The sequence below is a fragment of the Octopus sinensis genome, linkage group LG19 (genome assembly GCF_006345805.1).
Source record: "Octopus sinensis linkage group LG19, ASM634580v1, whole genome shotgun sequence".
In the NCBI taxonomy this organism is placed as follows: Eukaryota; Metazoa; Mollusca; class Cephalopoda; order Octopoda; family Octopodidae; genus Octopus; species Octopus sinensis.
This window is the reverse complement of record NC_043015.1, coordinates 33,061,769-33,079,877: the sequence shown is the minus strand read 5'-3', so window position 1 is coordinate 33,079,877 and position 18,109 is coordinate 33,061,769. Positions and strand designations below refer to the sequence as shown.

At 37.9% G+C, this 18,109-nt stretch overlaps 1 protein-coding gene across 50 annotated transcripts in view; it reads left to right on the top strand.

The window, feature by feature from the left end:
- LOC115222185 (fas apoptotic inhibitory molecule 1-like) overlaps positions 1-18,109 on the top strand; it is an 87,486-nt gene that overhangs the window by 68,980 nt on the left and 397 nt on the right. For all 50 annotated transcript variants that reach the window (XM_029792333.2, XM_036511354.1, XM_036511353.1 and 47 more), the window contains 3 exons: positions 14,306-14,418; positions 16,626-16,675; positions 17,634-18,109. The exon at positions 17,634-18,109 is cut by the window's right edge and continues 397 nt beyond it. In XM_029792333.2, coding sequence (XP_029648193.1) covers positions 14,306-14,418; positions 16,626-16,675; positions 17,634-17,774 — 304 coding nt within the window. In that variant the 3' untranslated portion in view covers positions 17,775-18,109. The remainder of the gene's footprint in view (positions 1-14,305; positions 14,419-16,625; positions 16,676-17,633) is intronic.

Below are 18,109 nucleotides of genomic sequence, written 5' to 3'. Positions count from 1 at the left end.
ACCCAAATGCACATCTTATTGACTTCATTTAAAACTTATTTCACATTAAGCGCCGTGAGGACGGCACTGCCAATAAAGTCTCGGGTGCCACACCAGGCATTATTCTTTGTTTATCCAAAGTTGATTTCTTTGTTCAAAGAATGATGCCATCCACAATTTTCCTCTGATCTTTTATCTTTTATTTGTTTCAGTCATTAGACTGTGGCCATGCTGGGGCACTGCCTTAAAGAATTTTTAGTTGAAGAAATCAGCTTCAGTACTTAATTTTTTATAAAGCCTGCTACTTAGTCTTTTGGTCTCTATCGCTGAACCATGTGTGTGTGTGTGTGTGTGTGTGTGTGCTAGTGTCCTTGTCTTGGCCTCATGTTGTTGTTGTTGTAAAGGAGCATCACAGTCATTCAAACAGGAGAAGGAAGCCCTTCCTGCATTACATTATTTCACATTATTTCAATATGACGAAGGGACACATTACTAGGAATAGCCATTTTGCATATGTACATGGAGATGACATTGAGGCTGGCACTTTGAGAGTTTTGTTGCCCGTGTGGAGTTGAATTCATCTGCTGGAGTTTTTACAGAACCATCTTAGTTGTGGGAAAGTGGCAGCTAAATTGATTCTATCAAATGAAGAGTGGAAATTCTTTTATCAGTTTTTTTATTTATTTTAATGGCTTAGTCAGAGGAAGAAGGGTGACTCTTTTCAGGGTCTCTGAGTTGGGTAAGAGGAATGAAGGAGTAGTAGGAGGGAGGGAGTGGTAGGGGAAATAAGTGGAGTAAACCTGATATTGGAGACTTGACGTGAAGGGTTGCAACAGAATGGAATCTGCCAAAAGCAAACAAAGACCAAGTTGGGGTTTAAAACGCAATTAGAGAGATACAAACTTCTTGGGTAACCAATCTTTCTTGTGAAATCAGGCTTTGAAATGGCTTTGAAACAACACCAGATAAAAATGTCAAAAATATAAGTACAAGCATGGCTGTGTGGTTGAGAAGCTCACTTTGCAACCATGTGGTTTTGGGTTCAGTCCCACTACATGGCACCTTGGGTGAGTGTCTTTTGCTATAGCGCTGAGTTGACCAAAGTTTAGCGAGTAAATTTGGTTTATGGGAACTGTGTGGAACTCCATCATGTGTGTATGCGTTTATGTTTGTCCCCCTCCACTGTTGTAGTTTGTTTATGTCACTATAACTTTGTGGTTCAGCAAAAGAGACTGATAGAATAAGTACCAGAAATAAGAAAATAGGTGAAACCTTCAAGGTGGTGCTCTAGCATGGCCTCAGCCCAATGACTAAGATAAGTAAAAGATAAAAGATATATGAGTTAACCAGGGAACCTTTATGTTGTTGCTTGAGCTATTGAAAAAAACAGCCAAATCTCCCTCAAATCTTTTTTAAAATGAGGACATGTTGGATAATGTAGTATTAGAATATTTGTTTAAAAGATGGTTTTATGATGGTTGGAATCTGTTCCATTGCTGATGATCTGAGACTGAATAAAAACAACAGTGAAAAAACTAAACTCTCAGAACTGACCACCTCTACTTAAAAAAAACTGCCAATATCAAGGACAGCTTTATGTTACTGTGTCATGAGCCAGACGTACAAGTAACATTTACCATTATTACCAAGAGGAATGTCAGATTTGACAGCCAACAAGAATCTCTATCAATAACTCTGTTTAGAAAGTTTGATTTGGTAAATTATTGGCAGTATTTGATTTCCTGATTTAATTATCGTTATTGAAGTTTTTGCATTTAATTTTTGTTTGGTTAATTTCTTTGCTCTTTTGTTAATTAAGATGTTTCTTTAAGATTTATCTGAATTCACATCAATAAGTTTATCAGGTTAATATGCTGTAGTGGAAGACAAGGTCAGGAGACAAAACTCTATTTCTTCAGTTGTTCACTCATTCTTGCTGTGCTCTACTTCATTATATATCCATGAACAATATGTATATTGTATAGTTTTCTTGTCTCTCATTTCAGCTTTGCTTAAATTAAACTTTGTTGATGAGGCTTAATAAGATCGAAACATGTCTAGAGTTATTACTGTACCACTATATACTCCTACTCCACTCTCATACACAAGTCCTTTACTTGTTTCAGTCATTGGACTGTGGCCATGCTGGGATTTGCTCTTACTATTTATTTTTTTTTTGTTTTTTGTTTTTTAAAGTCTGGTACTTATTCTATTGGTTTCTTTTCCTGAACTGCAAAATCACAGGACATAAACAAACCAACACTGGTTGTCATTGGTAGGGGTACAAACACAAAGGTACACACACACATATGTATATATATGTATGTGTGTGTGTGTCATCATCAAAATTATCATCATTTAACATGCGTTCTCTTTGCTGGCATGGGTTGGACGGTTTGATAGGGGCTGGCAAGTCAGGGGACTGCACCAAGCTTGGCTGTCTGTTTCGGCATGGTTTTTACATCTGGATGCCCTTCCTAATGCCAGCCACTTTAAAGACTTTACTAAGTGCTCTTAACATAGAGCTGGTACTGGTGAGGTCTGTTTTAGAATGGTTTCTATAGCTGGATGACCTTCCTAGCACCGACCACTTTACAGAGTGGACTGAGTGCCTTTCTTATGTGGCACCATCAACAGCAAGCTCACTAAGATCCTTTGAGAGGTGGGGTGGTATTGGGGGAGGTGGCTTTGTGCCAGGTGATGAGAGGTTAGAGTATGACAGAGGGATGCAAACAGGTGTTTTACTGCAGAGGAGATACATGGTTATCCCATTCTGAGGGAGAGAGCGAGAGTGAGAGAGAGCAAAGGTGAAAAAGAGTGACAGAGAAGGTGGTGATATGCCAGGGCATACTCTCAAGGAACAGGGATGAGAATGTAAATAGAATGGTAGGGCACTGATGAGGGTGCATGAATAGGGAGTTCACGTGAATGGAAAAAGGAGCTGAGAGGATGCAGTGACTGGTGAAACCTTAATACTGAGTGGGGACAACAGGGTAAAAATGATACAGTTGGCAGGGCGGGGAGGATTGGATTGGGGTACAGGAGTTGGGAGGAGAGTTAAAGCATAGCGGAAATGTGAGGAAGGGGAGATATAGTCTGGTTTATTGAGGCAGGGTGTGTGAAAACTCAATGTCACATGTGGGTGGGACACGCAGTGCTCCCAGAACTCAGTTTCACTGAGGTAGGTAGGTCTTCTCAAGAACCATATACATACATACATATATATATATCATCATCATCATCGTTTAACGTCCGTTTTCCGCACTAGCATGGGTTGGACGGTTCGACCGGGGTCTAGGAAGCCAGGAGGCTGCACCAGGCTCCAGTCTGATCTGGCAGTGTTTCTACAGCTGGATGCCCTTCCTAACGCCAACCACTCCATGAGTGTAGTGGGTGCTTTTTACATGCCACCGGCACAGGGTGCTTTTTACGTGCCACCGGCACAGGGTGCTTTTTACGTGCCACCGGCACAGGGTGCCAGGGGAGTCTGGCAGCGGCCACGATCGGTTGGTGCTTTTAACATGCCACCGGCACGGAAGACAGTCAAGGCGGCGCTGGCATCTGCCACGTTCAGATGGTGCTTTTTACATGCCACCGGCACAGAAGCCAGTCAAGGCGGTGCTGGCATCGACCACGTTTGGATGGTGCTTTTTATGTGCCACCGGCACAGAAGCCAGTCAAGGCGGTGCTGGCATCGACCACGTTTGGATGGTGCTTTTTATGTGCCACCGGCACAGGTATCACAACTACTATTTCCATTGATATTTATTTCGATGTTCATGTATATATATATTAATATATATCTTCTTAACCACACAGCTATGCCTTCACCATTAAATTATGGAAATATGTGGTAGTATGGATAATTAAACTTGTCACATATAGAGACATATTAGCTATAAAACTTTCTTCCTAATTTGAAGACTTGACAGATCATTCTATAGTTTAAGAGATCAAATTTCACCAGATCTCCCACACATTTAGTTATCTGAATTGCATGATTCCAACCATTAAACCATTAAGTACATGTGGCTAATAACATCATTCAACACATGAGATATGATGCATTATCTGCCATATGTGCTTAAATCTTAGATTCTGTTTTTAGAACAGTCTGACCAACATTGAGGGTAGGGATTCACCCAGGGGCATATCTTCCGAGTATGTGCTGCACACCCATTGAAAATAGCAATTACATTATAAATATCGACCTGACTCGTTTCTTTAATCACAAATCTTAATGGAAAACTTTTGTTATACGCCTGCTTGAAATTTGGTGACATTGGATGTGGCAGCCACACCCAATACAACAACCCCCATATGCAACTGGATTCACCCTCCCTGTTTCTTGTTCATTTCCTCTCTCTCTCTCTTCCACCTTCATAACTTTCTTTTCTTCCTTTTACTTGTTTCAGTCATTTGCCAGAGGCCATGCTGGGGCACTGCCTTGAAGGATTTTAGTTGAACAAATCAACCCCAGGACTTTTTGCTTAAAGCCTAGTACTTATTCTTTCAGTATCTTTTACTGAACCACTAAGTTATGGGAACATAAACACACCAGTTGTCAAGCAGTGGTAGGTGCCAAACACACACACACAAACACACACACACACACACACACACACACACACACACACATGCACACATGATCTGAAAGAAAAAGAACACTCTGAGATGTAGAGCAGTATAAATTAAAATTGGGGAAGGCCAGTTTATGGGATTACCTTAGGTTTCCTGTCCATAAAGGGTTTAGCTTTGTGGTGCATTGTCAGATCCCAAAAGCTTATTGGCCCATATTTTTAAGAGGTCTTGGGCCAACAGGTTTTTGGGATCTGAAGATACACCACAAAGCTAAACTCTTTATGGACGGGTTTAGATAATCCCATAAACTGGCCTTCCCCAATTTTAATGTATATATACGATGGGCTTCGTTAAGTTTCTGTCTACCAAATTCACTCAGAAGGCTTTAGTTGGCCAGAGGCTGTAGTAGAAGACACTTGCCCAAGGTTCCATGCAGTGGGACTAAACCCATAACCATGTGATTAAGAAGCAAGATTCTTACCACACAACCATGCCTGCACCTATGCCATGACCCTTTCAAACCAAATCTCTCTGTCCCTATTTCATCACTCTCCACCCCATTTCTCATCCACTGCTAACAATATTTTTGTTTTTCTCAACTCCATTGAAGGCCAAGGACCCATAACTTTAGGCGTTCTATGTTTCACATCAGTCAAAATTATCAACATTTTATCAACGCTCTTTTGTCTGTAAACATATTTAATATTTCTGTGAAGAAACCCAATTTAATAGAATGAGTGTTATCAGGAAACAGTCGGTCCATCAGGATTTTCATTCATGTAAAAGTTTCTTCACATCTGTTCCACTTATCTAATGAACTGCGAAGCATATGTAAGATATTTTCAGCTACAAAATGTTGCTTTTGATCTGAACGAGCTCCGGGATTAATCACACCATTCACCATTATTATCTGCGAATGTGGCTATGGCTGTGTGTACTTGAGAAATTGGTTTACAACGATATGCTCACAATAGCACTGTGATCTAATGTGGTTGTCTGAACAAGTGTCTTCTATCAGGGCTTCAAGCTGACTGATACCTGGTGATTGAAATTTCGTAGATTACAGCTACGCAGAGGCATGTTGTGCAGTGTGTGTGCTTGTGTGTGTGTGTGTGTGTGCATATATTTACTGGTAGCAAAGGTGTATGGCTTAGTGGTTAGGGCATTTGGCTCATGATTGTAAGGTCATCAGTTCGATTCCAGGCAGCAATTCATTGTGTCCTTGAGCAAGACACTTTATTTCACTTTATTGCTCCAGCCCACTCAGCTGGCACATATGAGTTATACCTGTAATTCACAAGGGGGCCAGTCTTGTCACATTCTGTATGTCACGCTGATTCTGCCCGGGAACCATTTTAAGAATATTCATGTTTGTGGAGTACTCAACCACCATTAATTTCACAAGTAAGCTGTTCCATTGATTGGAGCAACTAGAACCCTATTCATCGTAAACTACAGATTGCCAGTTTATTTACTGCTAACGAAGCCACTTAATAAACAAAAATTAATAAAATAATCCTTTCCACTATAAGCACAAGGTTTGAAATTCTTGGGGTAGGAGGTTAATTGATTATATCAACCCCAGTACTCAACTGGTACTTATTTTATCATCCCTGACGGTCTAAAAGGTGAAGTCAATCTTGGGGCAGAATTTGAGAAGTGGTTGGCATTAGGAAGGCATCCAGCGATAGGAATCAAGCCAAAAGTTGACAGTCAAACATGATGCAGTCCTTAGACCTGTCAGATCCTGTCAAACCATCAAACCCATGCCAGGATGGAATATGGATATTTAATAGTGGTGATGATGATGATGATGATGAAAATATGTATCAAGAGACAAAGAGAGTACCTGTATATGGTTACTCTATCAGCTAAAAATAGCAGTCAAATTTCTCAAATTTCTCCCTACTTTTTTTTTAAAAAGAAAGATGAATTGGATAATGTTGTTAATAGATAATTCTAAAAAAATGGTATGGTCACAACTGGAACATCTTTGATCATAGATTGGCATGATCAAGGTTGACCAGGTACTAAACAACAAAACATGAGAGTAATTTTGTGATTATTCAGGGTTAAAAGGTACATTAATGAGAGAGGAAGAGAGAGAGAGAGAGAGAGAGAGAGAGGGGGAGCACTCATTGATTGAACCTCTGCTCTGTTGTTGATATTTCAATGTCTTCGAAGGTGGTGAGCAGGTAGAATTGTTACTGTGCCTGGCATGTTCTGAATTTAAATTCTGCCAAAGTCGACTCTGCCTATCATCTTTTAGTACCCATTGAGCACTGGGGTTAATATAATCAACTTACACCATCCTCCAAAATTGCTGGCCTTGTGCCAAAACTTGAAGCCAATATTTCTTATCCCTTAGAGTTGCATATATTCTGGTGCCATTCTAAGACACTTTTTTCAAGACGAACAGACATATCTACACCTTCCCTCCACTCACACACACACCTACACACATGACACATCACATACACACATACATGCTTATATACATACACACAAATTATGACTCTAATTCTGTCTCACATCTCTCTGTCAATTTAAACACCTACTCATTTCGTTCTTCCTACATTTAATATATTATTCCAATTGATTTATGATTATAACAACCTCCTCCATTAAATTTTTCCTTTTATTCAAAACCCAGACAAATGAAGCAAACCATATTTTATACATTTCTGCTGAACGCTTGGCCATAAGCATCGCATCTGTAATAATTTTCTTTAATTCAATGCTACCATCTTTTATCTTTTATCTTCTACTTGTTTCAGTCATCAGACTGCGACCATGCTGGGGCACTGATTTGAAGAATTTTAGTTGAATAAACCAACCCCAGCACTTTTAGTTTTAAAAGCCTGGTACTTATTCTATCGGTCTTTTTTGCCTAATTGCTAAATTACAGAGATGTAAACACACCAACACTGGTGGTGGTGGGGAACAAACAAAGTCACACACACACACACACACACACACACACACACACACACACACTCAGAGTATTTGAAAAATCCTCATGAATGGATGAAAGTGCTAAATGAATTACCCAAAATTTTGACTGCTTCCTTTTCCTTAATACATACATACATACATACATAATATATACATACATACATATATATATATAATATATATATATATATATATATATATATAATATATATATATATATACATACATACATACATACATACAACATACATACATACATACATATATACAATGGGCTTCTTTTCAGTTTCTCTCTACCAATTCCACTCAAGGCTTTGGTCAGCTTGACACCATATTAGAGGCCACTTGCCCAATGTGTCTGAACCCAGAGCCATGTGGTTGGAAAGGAACCTTCTTACCACTCAGCCACACATGTGTCTGCCATCATTATCACCATTGAAAATACTCAAACATTCAAAAATTATTTGCTACTGGTTTTTTCCCCCCCAAAACTGTTTGCTTACTCGATTGCTTGTGTCTCTCAGTGCACCTGAGCACTGTATACAATAATTTCATTATTATTATTATTATTATTATTATTATTATTATTATTATATTATTATTATTGAGTGAGAGAGCAGTGCATGCCATCAAAGTGACACTGGGGTAAAATATACGAAGCCCAATATACCCATCATGACTACCCGTCTGATAAGGGTACACCAGGCACATGCATCACAACCATATGTGCACGACATGGTGATCTCATATCAAGATAAACAGCACATGACCTTGCAGGTGGGGCCCAGTTAGAATTTTCTTCAGGTTGAGTAGCCCAACCCGCTCAAAAGGTCCCTGAATAAGAGTTGTTTAAGGATGTTGAAAGAACCACCCATGTTTCCAGAGGTGAATTATTCAAACTCCAAAGAATCCCTCTCAACACATGGCTATGATGCTCCCCCACTACTTCTGCTTGTAATCAGAGATGCACATATCGTCAGCCACTAAGGGACATGCTCAACTGGTTAAGGTCAAACAACTGACAAGCAAATCTGTGGTATTGAGCAGAATATTTACTGTAGCCCATCTTTTATACCAAGACAAAACAATGTACATGATAACACTTCCAATCAGTTAAGATCAGAAGCCATGAGAGCCACTGCCTGGTACTTCAATTATTATTATTATTATTATTATTATTATTGTTATCTTTTTTTCTTCTTCTTTCAAATTTGCTTCCATTTCTTGCCGAGTGTCTTCCCGACTCCTAGGGCAAAGAAACTCATAGTATACATTGATAGGCCATTAAACTAAACTCACTAGTTCGTTCATTTTTTTATTATTATTATTATTATTATTATTATTATTATTATTATTGTTATTATTATTATTATTATTATTATTATTATTATTTATTATTATTATTATTATTATTTATTTATCTAACATGCTATCTCACAAACTACTGAAGCTTGCAAGTGTCTGCTTCATTGCTTGCATATACATCTGACAAACTACAGCAAGGAAGAAGGTTCAAAATTAAATTGAGAATTTTCATTTTGGCTCTTTGAAATAATTTTTTTTTATTATTATTTCAAACAAGTTTTCTTGATATTACAGAAATGGTTGAGCTCTATTCGGCATGTCTTTTTTTATTAGATAAGCTATGAGTTTATGAACAATGAAATCAGTTATTTGAAAAAGATGCAATAGAAATACTTTCCACACACATAGAGGAATATAGCAAGAAAATTCCTTTCATGTATTCGTAGTTGAGTAGTTGGTATAAAAGTTAGTCTTGGAATTTATAGTAGGTTTATAGTATTGGTGGTTATAGCAGTTAATATTGGTGGTTATAGTTGTTAGGATCGAGGATTATAGTTGGCAGTGGTTATGATATTAAACATTAGGGCTACAGTAGGGTCATCATCATCATTGTTCGGCTGTGGTCGAGACAATGGAATTTACTATGTTACACCAGACCTCATGGTCCATCATAGCATTACGGAGGTCCTGTTGCTGGATGCCTGTACCCTGGAGATTACATCAGGGTAGGAGTGTCTGCACCCTCTGGTATCGCGAGCAGATGGCTTCCAGAGGAGAAGAGTAGAAATTACCTCGTTTTCAGCTCTACAACAATGTCCAGCAAACTGGACTCTTCTACCTTTCACAAGCTGGCAGAGGTGCCAGCTCGCCAAGTAAAATGCTTAGTGGCATTTTGTCCATCTTCATGTTCTGCCTTCAAATTCCATTGAGGTCGACTTTGTACTGTATCCTTCTGGAATCGATAAAATTAGTACCAATTGAATATTGGGGCTGATGTAATTGACTTACTCTCTCCACTGAAATTGATGGCCTTGAGCCAAAATTTGAAAGTAGATTTGGTAGATGGAAACTGAAAGATGCCTGTCGTATATGTGTGTGTTTTTGTGTCTGTGTTTGTCCTTGACCACAGCTTAACAACCAGTGTTGGTTTGTTTACATCCTCATTATTTAGTGATTTTGGCAAAAGTGACCGACAGAAGTAGCAGGCTTAAAAAAAAAGTTCTTGGGTCGTTTGTCCAACTAAAAATTCTTCAAGGCAGTGCCCCAGCATGGCCACAGTCTAATTGCTGAAACAAGAAAATCATAAAATATCTGTGATGCTCCAGCATGGCCACAGTCAAATGACTGAAACAAGTAAAAGAATAAAAAAAAAGACAAAAGAAAAAACACAGAAAAAGATACACACATACATGGATGCAGAATTTGTAAAGACACAAGTTTGTTTATAGGTCTAATAGATGAGGATTTGTGATATTCATGCCTTTTTCAAAATCATTATTGATGTAAGTGGAGGAAGTTTTCAGCCAAACGGCCCCTTTGCCCTGACTTCATTGTAACAAAATTTTTGTTGTCATGACTACATTGTCGCTAAATCTCTGTCACTGCGACTGCACAGTAGCAACATCTCTGTTACTATGACAATATTGTAGTAACATCTCTGTTGCTATGACTACATTGTAATAAAATCTCTGTTGCTTTGAGTGCATTGTAGTAAAATCTCTGTTGCCATGACTACATTGTAGTAAAATCTCTGTTACTATGACAATATTGCCGCAAAATCTCTGTTGCTATGAGTACACTGTAGCAAAATCTCTGTTGCTATGACTACATTGGAATAAAATCTCTGTTGCTTTGAGTGCATTGTAGTAAAATCTCTGTTGCCATGACTACACTGTAGCGAAATTTCTATTGCTATGACAACATTGTTGTAAAATTCCTCTTTCTGTGAATACTCTTTACCAGAACTTACTCTGCTGTCATTGTACTCTTCTACTCAACCAAATCTTGAAATGTCAAGAATTATGCAAGGAATTCTAACTTTGGTCTGATTCTGTGAGGAGTTAATCCAGAATCTTTTCGTTACACTCTGGCAATACGTTGACTTTGTTTTTGCTTGCTTTTGTTCATAATTTGCCTTCTTGAAAATGTCAGCTTGGCACAAGAATTATTCTTCAAGAGTTCTACAAGTGCAAAAAACCCCATATTTTATAGAATCTCAAGTCTTTTGGTGTTTTACTGACATTTCAACCTTTTTAATAATAAATGTTGAATATCCTGGAGACTGTCAGGTGTGAATACGAATGTGTGTGTGTGTGCGCATGCGTGTGTGTGTGTATGTGTGTGTTTGTGTTTGTGTGTGTGTGTGTGCGTGTGTGCATGCGTGTGTGTGTGTGTATGTGTGTGTGTGTGTTTGTGTTTGTGTGTGTGCGTGTGCGTGTGTGCATGCGTGTGTGTGTGTGTATGTGTGTGTTTGTGTGTGTGTGTGTGTATGTGTGTGTTTGTGTGTGAGTGTGTGTTTGTGTTTGTGTGTGTGTGTGTGTGTGTGTGTGTGTGTGTGTGTGTGTGTATGTGTGTGTTTGTGTGTGTGTGAGTCTGTATGTGTGTATGTGTGTGTTTGTGTGTGTGCGTGCATATGTGTGTGTGTGTGTGTGAGTGTATGTATGTGTGTGTGTATGTATGTGTGTGTGTGTAGACATGTGATGGTATGGTGAGAGTAATTGAGTGGTAGGTAGTACTACTAGCAGTAGTAATGTTGGTTGTGGTAGCGTGTGGTAGTTGTGTTCTATTCTTGTTGACACTCGTTAAAGCAGACATCATTTCTAAATATTCTTGTTGGTGTTGTAGTACCTATATAGTATGGAGATAGTGGTGTCTTGTGACTATTGTTGTTCCTGAGGTTCCAGTATATTTTGTGGTATCTACAGAGATTGGGGTGTCTTTATGACCATTGTTGCTGAGGCTGTAGGGTATTTGCTGCCTTACCTTAGACAAATTTTTATTATTATCATTGTTGTTTTTGTTATTGTTGTTGTTATTATTATTATTATTATTATTATTAAGGCAGTGAGATGGTTGAATTGCTAACATGCCAGCAGGCGGAATGCTTAGTGATATTTCATCTGTCTTTACGTTCTGAGTTCAAATTCTGCCGGGATCAACTTTACCTTTCGTCCTTTTGAAGTCGATAAAATAAGTACCAGTGAAACACTGGGGGTCAATGTAATTTTAGGTTTTGTGCCCTTAGTAGAAAGCACTGTTATTATTATTATTATTGAGTGAGAAAACAATGCATGCCATCAAAGTGACACTGGGGTAAAATATATGAAGCCCAGTATACCCATCATGAGTTCTCACCTGATAGGAGTACACCAGGCACATGCATCACAACCGTATGTGCGCAACATAGCCATGAGTTGAGAGGAATTTTGGTGGGTTTGAATAATTCACCTCTGGAAACATGGGTGTTTCATTCAACATCCATAAACAACCCTTATTCAAGGATGGGCTAATCAACTTGAAGAAAATTTTAACTGGGCCCCCACCTGCAAGGCCATGCTCTGCTTACCTTGATATGAGATTACCATGTTGCGCACATAACGATATGAAAGAAAAGACAACAAAAGAGTATTTGTGGCGACTGAGAAAAATGTTGAATTCAAAGTTGAATGCCAGGAACATAATTTTGGCCATAAATTCATGTCTTTTCTTTCATATCATTACGTTTAATTCCCTCGGCCTCAAGTATTCCCAGGTATTTATATCTAGACTCAGGTTCAATTGCCTTCATCATTTCATCATTTCATCCCTTGACATAAATATACTTTCTGTTCCGGCCAAACTTTCCTCATCTCATCACCATCACAACACATTTTGAAACTCTAAACTCCATCTTGATATCATTTGAGAAAATATGCACCGAGTGAACCAGACTGTCCAGTTCTGTTTCACTTTTTGTGAACAACTTCAAAATCAACCATGAATAACAGGTGATTAACCCTTTCATTACCAACCCGGCTGAAACCGGTTCTGGCTCTGAGTACAAATGTCTTGTTTTCATAAGTTTTGAATTAAAACTTTCCACCAAACCTTAATCACAATTTATGTTCCTAACACCAGCTTAATGATAACCACATTATTTTACTAAATTCTTTGTTATATTTATAATTAATTGAAAGAAACCTGACAGAGTATTTCAGAATAAATACGGTAACGAAAGGGTTAGACTTCCATTGCCACTTCCCAGATCATACCCCACCTTTGTCTTCAGCAGTATTTCACTCAAGGGAATCATTCCCAGTACAAAGATTAGTGGGGAATACACTGTTCCCCCAGAAGATTCCTCTCCTGTGTTAAATCAGTTCTCCTTCTGCTACTCCATACATTTCCATAGTAGTAGTAGTAGTAGCAGTAGCAGCAGTAGGTGTTAAGACTGTGAATTGACTATGGCTGTAGAATACAAAACCAATTGTTTTCAGGGCAATAATTGATATAATGAACTATATTACTCCGCTACAAAAGCAAGCTTTGTGCCTGAGTAATAAATTATTAAAAATTCATTAACAAAAATAATTAAAGTTAATTTGTTGTAATGCAAGAGCAAGCCAATAGTTTGGATGCTTGTGTGTTTCCAGATAAAATAATGAATTTTGAGGTGAATGCTGGGATTGCTCAGTAGCAGAGTTTTGATGCCACAAACCACTGCTATTCTTATTGGATTCTTGATATTTCTTTAAGAAATTATTAGAACAGTTGTTGTTGATGATATTGCATACAGACTTTATGTGTGTTTTTGGTGATGACGGCCAAGACACACACGCACACGCACACACAGACACACATGCACTTTAGGTTAATTAAAATATGTTTGTAACTTATTTTGACTTCTAAAGGCAAATTCTCTGCATTTACCATGGAAAAAGTTCTCATTCATGGTAAAAGGTGTAAAAACAATCTAACTGTTTCGTGTCTCTCACTAGTAGACTCCTAGATGCATTTCAAGTTGTTTAGCCTTCCTCAGTAGGAGATACTGAAGAGAGACAACCTTGGGTGAGTTCACTAGGGAAAGATACCAAGCAGATAAGAGGTGTTTTCACACCTTTTACCATAAGCAAGAATTTTTTGGTAAATGCTGTGAGTTTGCCTTTAGGAGTTCAAATATGTCACAAGCATATTTTATCTAAAGTTTGTTTATTCCTCATCACTTCTTACTGCTGACACTACTGTTTTTATATATATATATACACACACAAATACACTTTCTCAGGAATAACAATGCATGTGGCTGAAGAGAGCTTTAAACCATCCTTTATATCTATTATACACTGATGTAAGAACAGGTCGTTTATAAAGCTTGAAACATGTGTACCACGACATCCTTTGTCTTCTGTTTTTGATTTTATTTGATATATGTGTGTGTGTGTGTGTGTGTGTGTGTGTGTGTGTGTGTGTGTACATATAATTTATACTTATGTGTTTCTTTTTGCAGCAAAAAATCTTCTTCGTTGCTCATCGAAGGGGATCAGTATATCCCTGAACAGCGATCCTGGGTCAGGTTATGGACTGTTAATTTAGATAACATTTTTTATTATATCAAATACCGTGAGTATGATCCTTTAATTACCTCTGTTAATTTGTTTTCATTATCATGTATATATTTCTTCTCCATGAAGGCATGTGGTTAAGTGTTTAGAGCATTTGGCACACAATTGTAAGGTCATGAGTTCAATTCCCAGTGACACATCGAATCCTTGAGCAAGACACTTTATTCCACATTGCTCCAGTCCACTCAGCTGGCAAAAATGAGTTGTACTTGTAATTCAAAGGCCCAGCCTTGTCACATTCTGTGTCATGCTGAATCTCTCTGAGGACTATGTTAAGGGTACATGTGTCTGTGGAGCGCTCAGCCACATGCACATTATAAGCAGGTTGTTTGGTTGATTGGATCAACTGGGACCCTCATTACCATAACTGACGGAGAGCCTGTCCTAAACGTTCTGTTACATGGCCACTCTATGCTTTGTTCTGTTTAATATTTAATATATCATAACTATCCATTAGATCCTATTAAAAACTGGACAGAGCATGACACTAAATAATTGACCATCATTAGTTATCCCATTGTAGCATCTCTGCCGTTATGTGTTTGTGGCAAGCAGGCTGACCCGTCTCACCCTCAGTTGATTGTCAGCCTAACATTGTTGTCCATTTTATCACCTGACTGAAACTGACTAAATGCAAATTAAATGGAATTGTAAATGAATCTGACAGGAATATACACAACAGATTATCATCAAGCATTATGACAAAGCACATATAAAAAAAGAAAATGTCCTTAATGCAAACATAATGAACAACGAAGCAAAGATTTTCACAATACAAATATTGAAGGTTGTGTAGAATGCTTCACTCTGGCAAAAAAACCTACATAACATTCAAAGTTCATAAGGAAAACATTATCTCCTATTTAAAATGCAAGTTCTTTAATCTTATGAAAAATGAACTGAAATAAACTTAGTTGTTGTTGCTTAACTGCCGATTGAATAGACCTATGATCAAAGACACTCCAGATGTGATCATCTCACCTTATTTTCAGGTGTTAGTGTATCTAAGAGTAAAATTTAAATGTATCTTTCTCTTCATTAACAAGGTAGAATGTGATTTGAGGGAGATTTGGTTGCCGTTTTTTGAAGATTCAATTACTTAGATGGTAACCAAGCCTACATCATGGACTCAGTCTGTTGCTAAGTTCCTGCTTGGAAGATTGAATGAAGAAAAGAGGAATGACTGATGAAATGGAAGAATGAATTAATAAATGAATGAACAGAAAGAGGAATGACTGAATGAAGAAATGAACGAATAGACGAATGAATGAATGAATGAATGAATGAATGGATGGATGGAAAAATGAACGAATAATGGAATAGATGAATAAGCATATCCGTGTTTTGTATAAAACGAAAATAGAGTTCTTCCCTTTCACCTTCTCACCCAGCTCTGCCATTTGTCTGTTGTGTCTCACAGACTATCAGAACTATTGTTCCTGGAAAGGTTGTTATTTGATTTACTGTAGATCAATGGAGGAAACTGAAAAGTGGTATAATTCCAGTGAATTGCTCTGATGTTAATAATACCCAGCACAATATTCTGTTTTGTACCAAATTCCACATTAATAAGCACTGCCAAAGTGGCTTTCAAAAACAACTGTTACAGTGCTGAGTTCTGTATCAAATCTACATTAATATACATTGTGACTATTCCATTCCTTGATAAACAATGTCGTTTCGCAGAAGTATTGTTGCATAGAAACTTAGTGGACATGTCTATAAGGATTTACTTGACTGATGCATATAGGTTTATTGGACAGCTCTCTTGGGGTTTAGTGAATGGGTGTATAGGAAATTAGGAAACAGTTCTATAGGGACAGAGCGACACTTCTGTAGGAACAGAGTGTTATCTGTTGAGTGGGAAGTCTATCTGGATTATATGTTTGTCTGGGTGGTAGCTAATAAGGTGGATGGCCACTTTCTTGAATTTAGTGTTGAAAATGGGGGTATATTTGGATTTACAAATAAGAGAAAAGAATACTTAATCTATATAGAAAAGTTTGCTCATTTGTTTGATGGTGCCGCTTCCCTCCACAGTGTCACTCTGAGTTTTGTGTTGACTCTTCTTACAGAATCTTACTACTGTAGATATTCACAAATGTCCAAATACGTACATTCCATTCTTCGTTATCTCAGCTTGTACAAATATATGTAAAATGGTTAAAGAGAACTGATTTATAATTCCAGAAATTTCCATTTCAGATTATGGCACTGGCTCAGTAAATTGTAATGGAGATTTCCTTAAAACAATTGTAAGTGTTTGAAAATTCTTTTATTAATACCATCTTAACTTTTTGACCTTTAAAGCTGAAGTTTCACAGTCATTAAATGTTAAAATATTATATTGCGTAGCACATTAGATATTTGAAAAAAATGTTGATTATTATAAAAGAAGCCAGAGTTGTGTAATTGAGGAGGTTGTTTCCCAACCTGTGTTCTTGGGTTCAATACCATTGCATGGCAGCTGGAGTAAGTGTCTTCCACTGTAGCCCTGAGCTAACCAAAGCCTTGCGAGTGTATTTGGTAGATGGAAACTGGAAGAAGCTTGTTGTGTATATATAGGTGTAGGTGTGGCTGTGTGGTAAGAAGCTTACTTCCCAACCACATGGTTCCAGGTTCAGTCCCACTGTATGGCACTATAATCTCGAGCTGAGCAAAGCCTTGTGAGTGGATTTGGTAGATGGAAACTGAAAGAAGCCTGTCATATATATATGTATATATATATATATTTATGTGTGCATGTGTGTCTTTGTATCTGTGTTTGTCCTCCCCCCATCACTTGACAACCAATGCTGGTATGTTTTTGTTCCCATAACTTAGCGGTTCGACAAAAGACTCTGACAGAATAAGTACTGGGCTTACAAAGAATAAATCCTTGGGTCGGTTTCTTCGACTAAAACCCTTTAAGGTGGTGCTCTAGCATGACTGCAGTCAAATGACCAAACCATGTAAACAAATATATATATATATATATATATATAATATATATATATATATATATATATATATATATATGTATGTATGTATGTATATGTATGTATGTATTTATGCATTTGGTATAGTGATGTTTCTGGTGGTGATGGTTGTAGTGATTATAGTGATGATGATGATGATGATGACGATAATGATGATGATGTGGATAATGATGATGGCGGTGATGACAACAGTAATGATGCTTTAATTAATTGCCCTATTTTATCTAAATTTCAGAGTGGCTTCAGCAAGGAAGGACCTCAGACCATCTTTCTCATAGGCAGCCACGAGGCCTGCATACAGACAGTAACCAATGGTGTCAACAAGTATGGCTGTTTTCACACTCTCAAAGTCAATGGAGAGATTGTACCGGAATAGAACAGGGGCCGTTCTTACTGCCTCTCTCTTGGAGAGAGAGAGAGTGAGAGAAGTGAGGATGAAGGGTAGAAATGAAAATATTGCAAATGAAGGACGGGGAAGTAGACAAAGCAGAAGAAAAGATGGAGGGAGAGTCGGAGAGAGAGGGAGAAAAAAGAAGAGAGTAACTAGAAAAGAGGAGCCTGGAAGAGAGAGTGATAGAGAAAGAAGAATTAGAGAGTAATTAAGGTATTGAGAGAGAGAGAGAGTGAGTGAGTGAGTGAGAGAGAGAGAGACAATGAGTGAATGAGAGAGTGACAGAGAAAGCCTGGGAAAATGTAAAACTGAAATGGTTA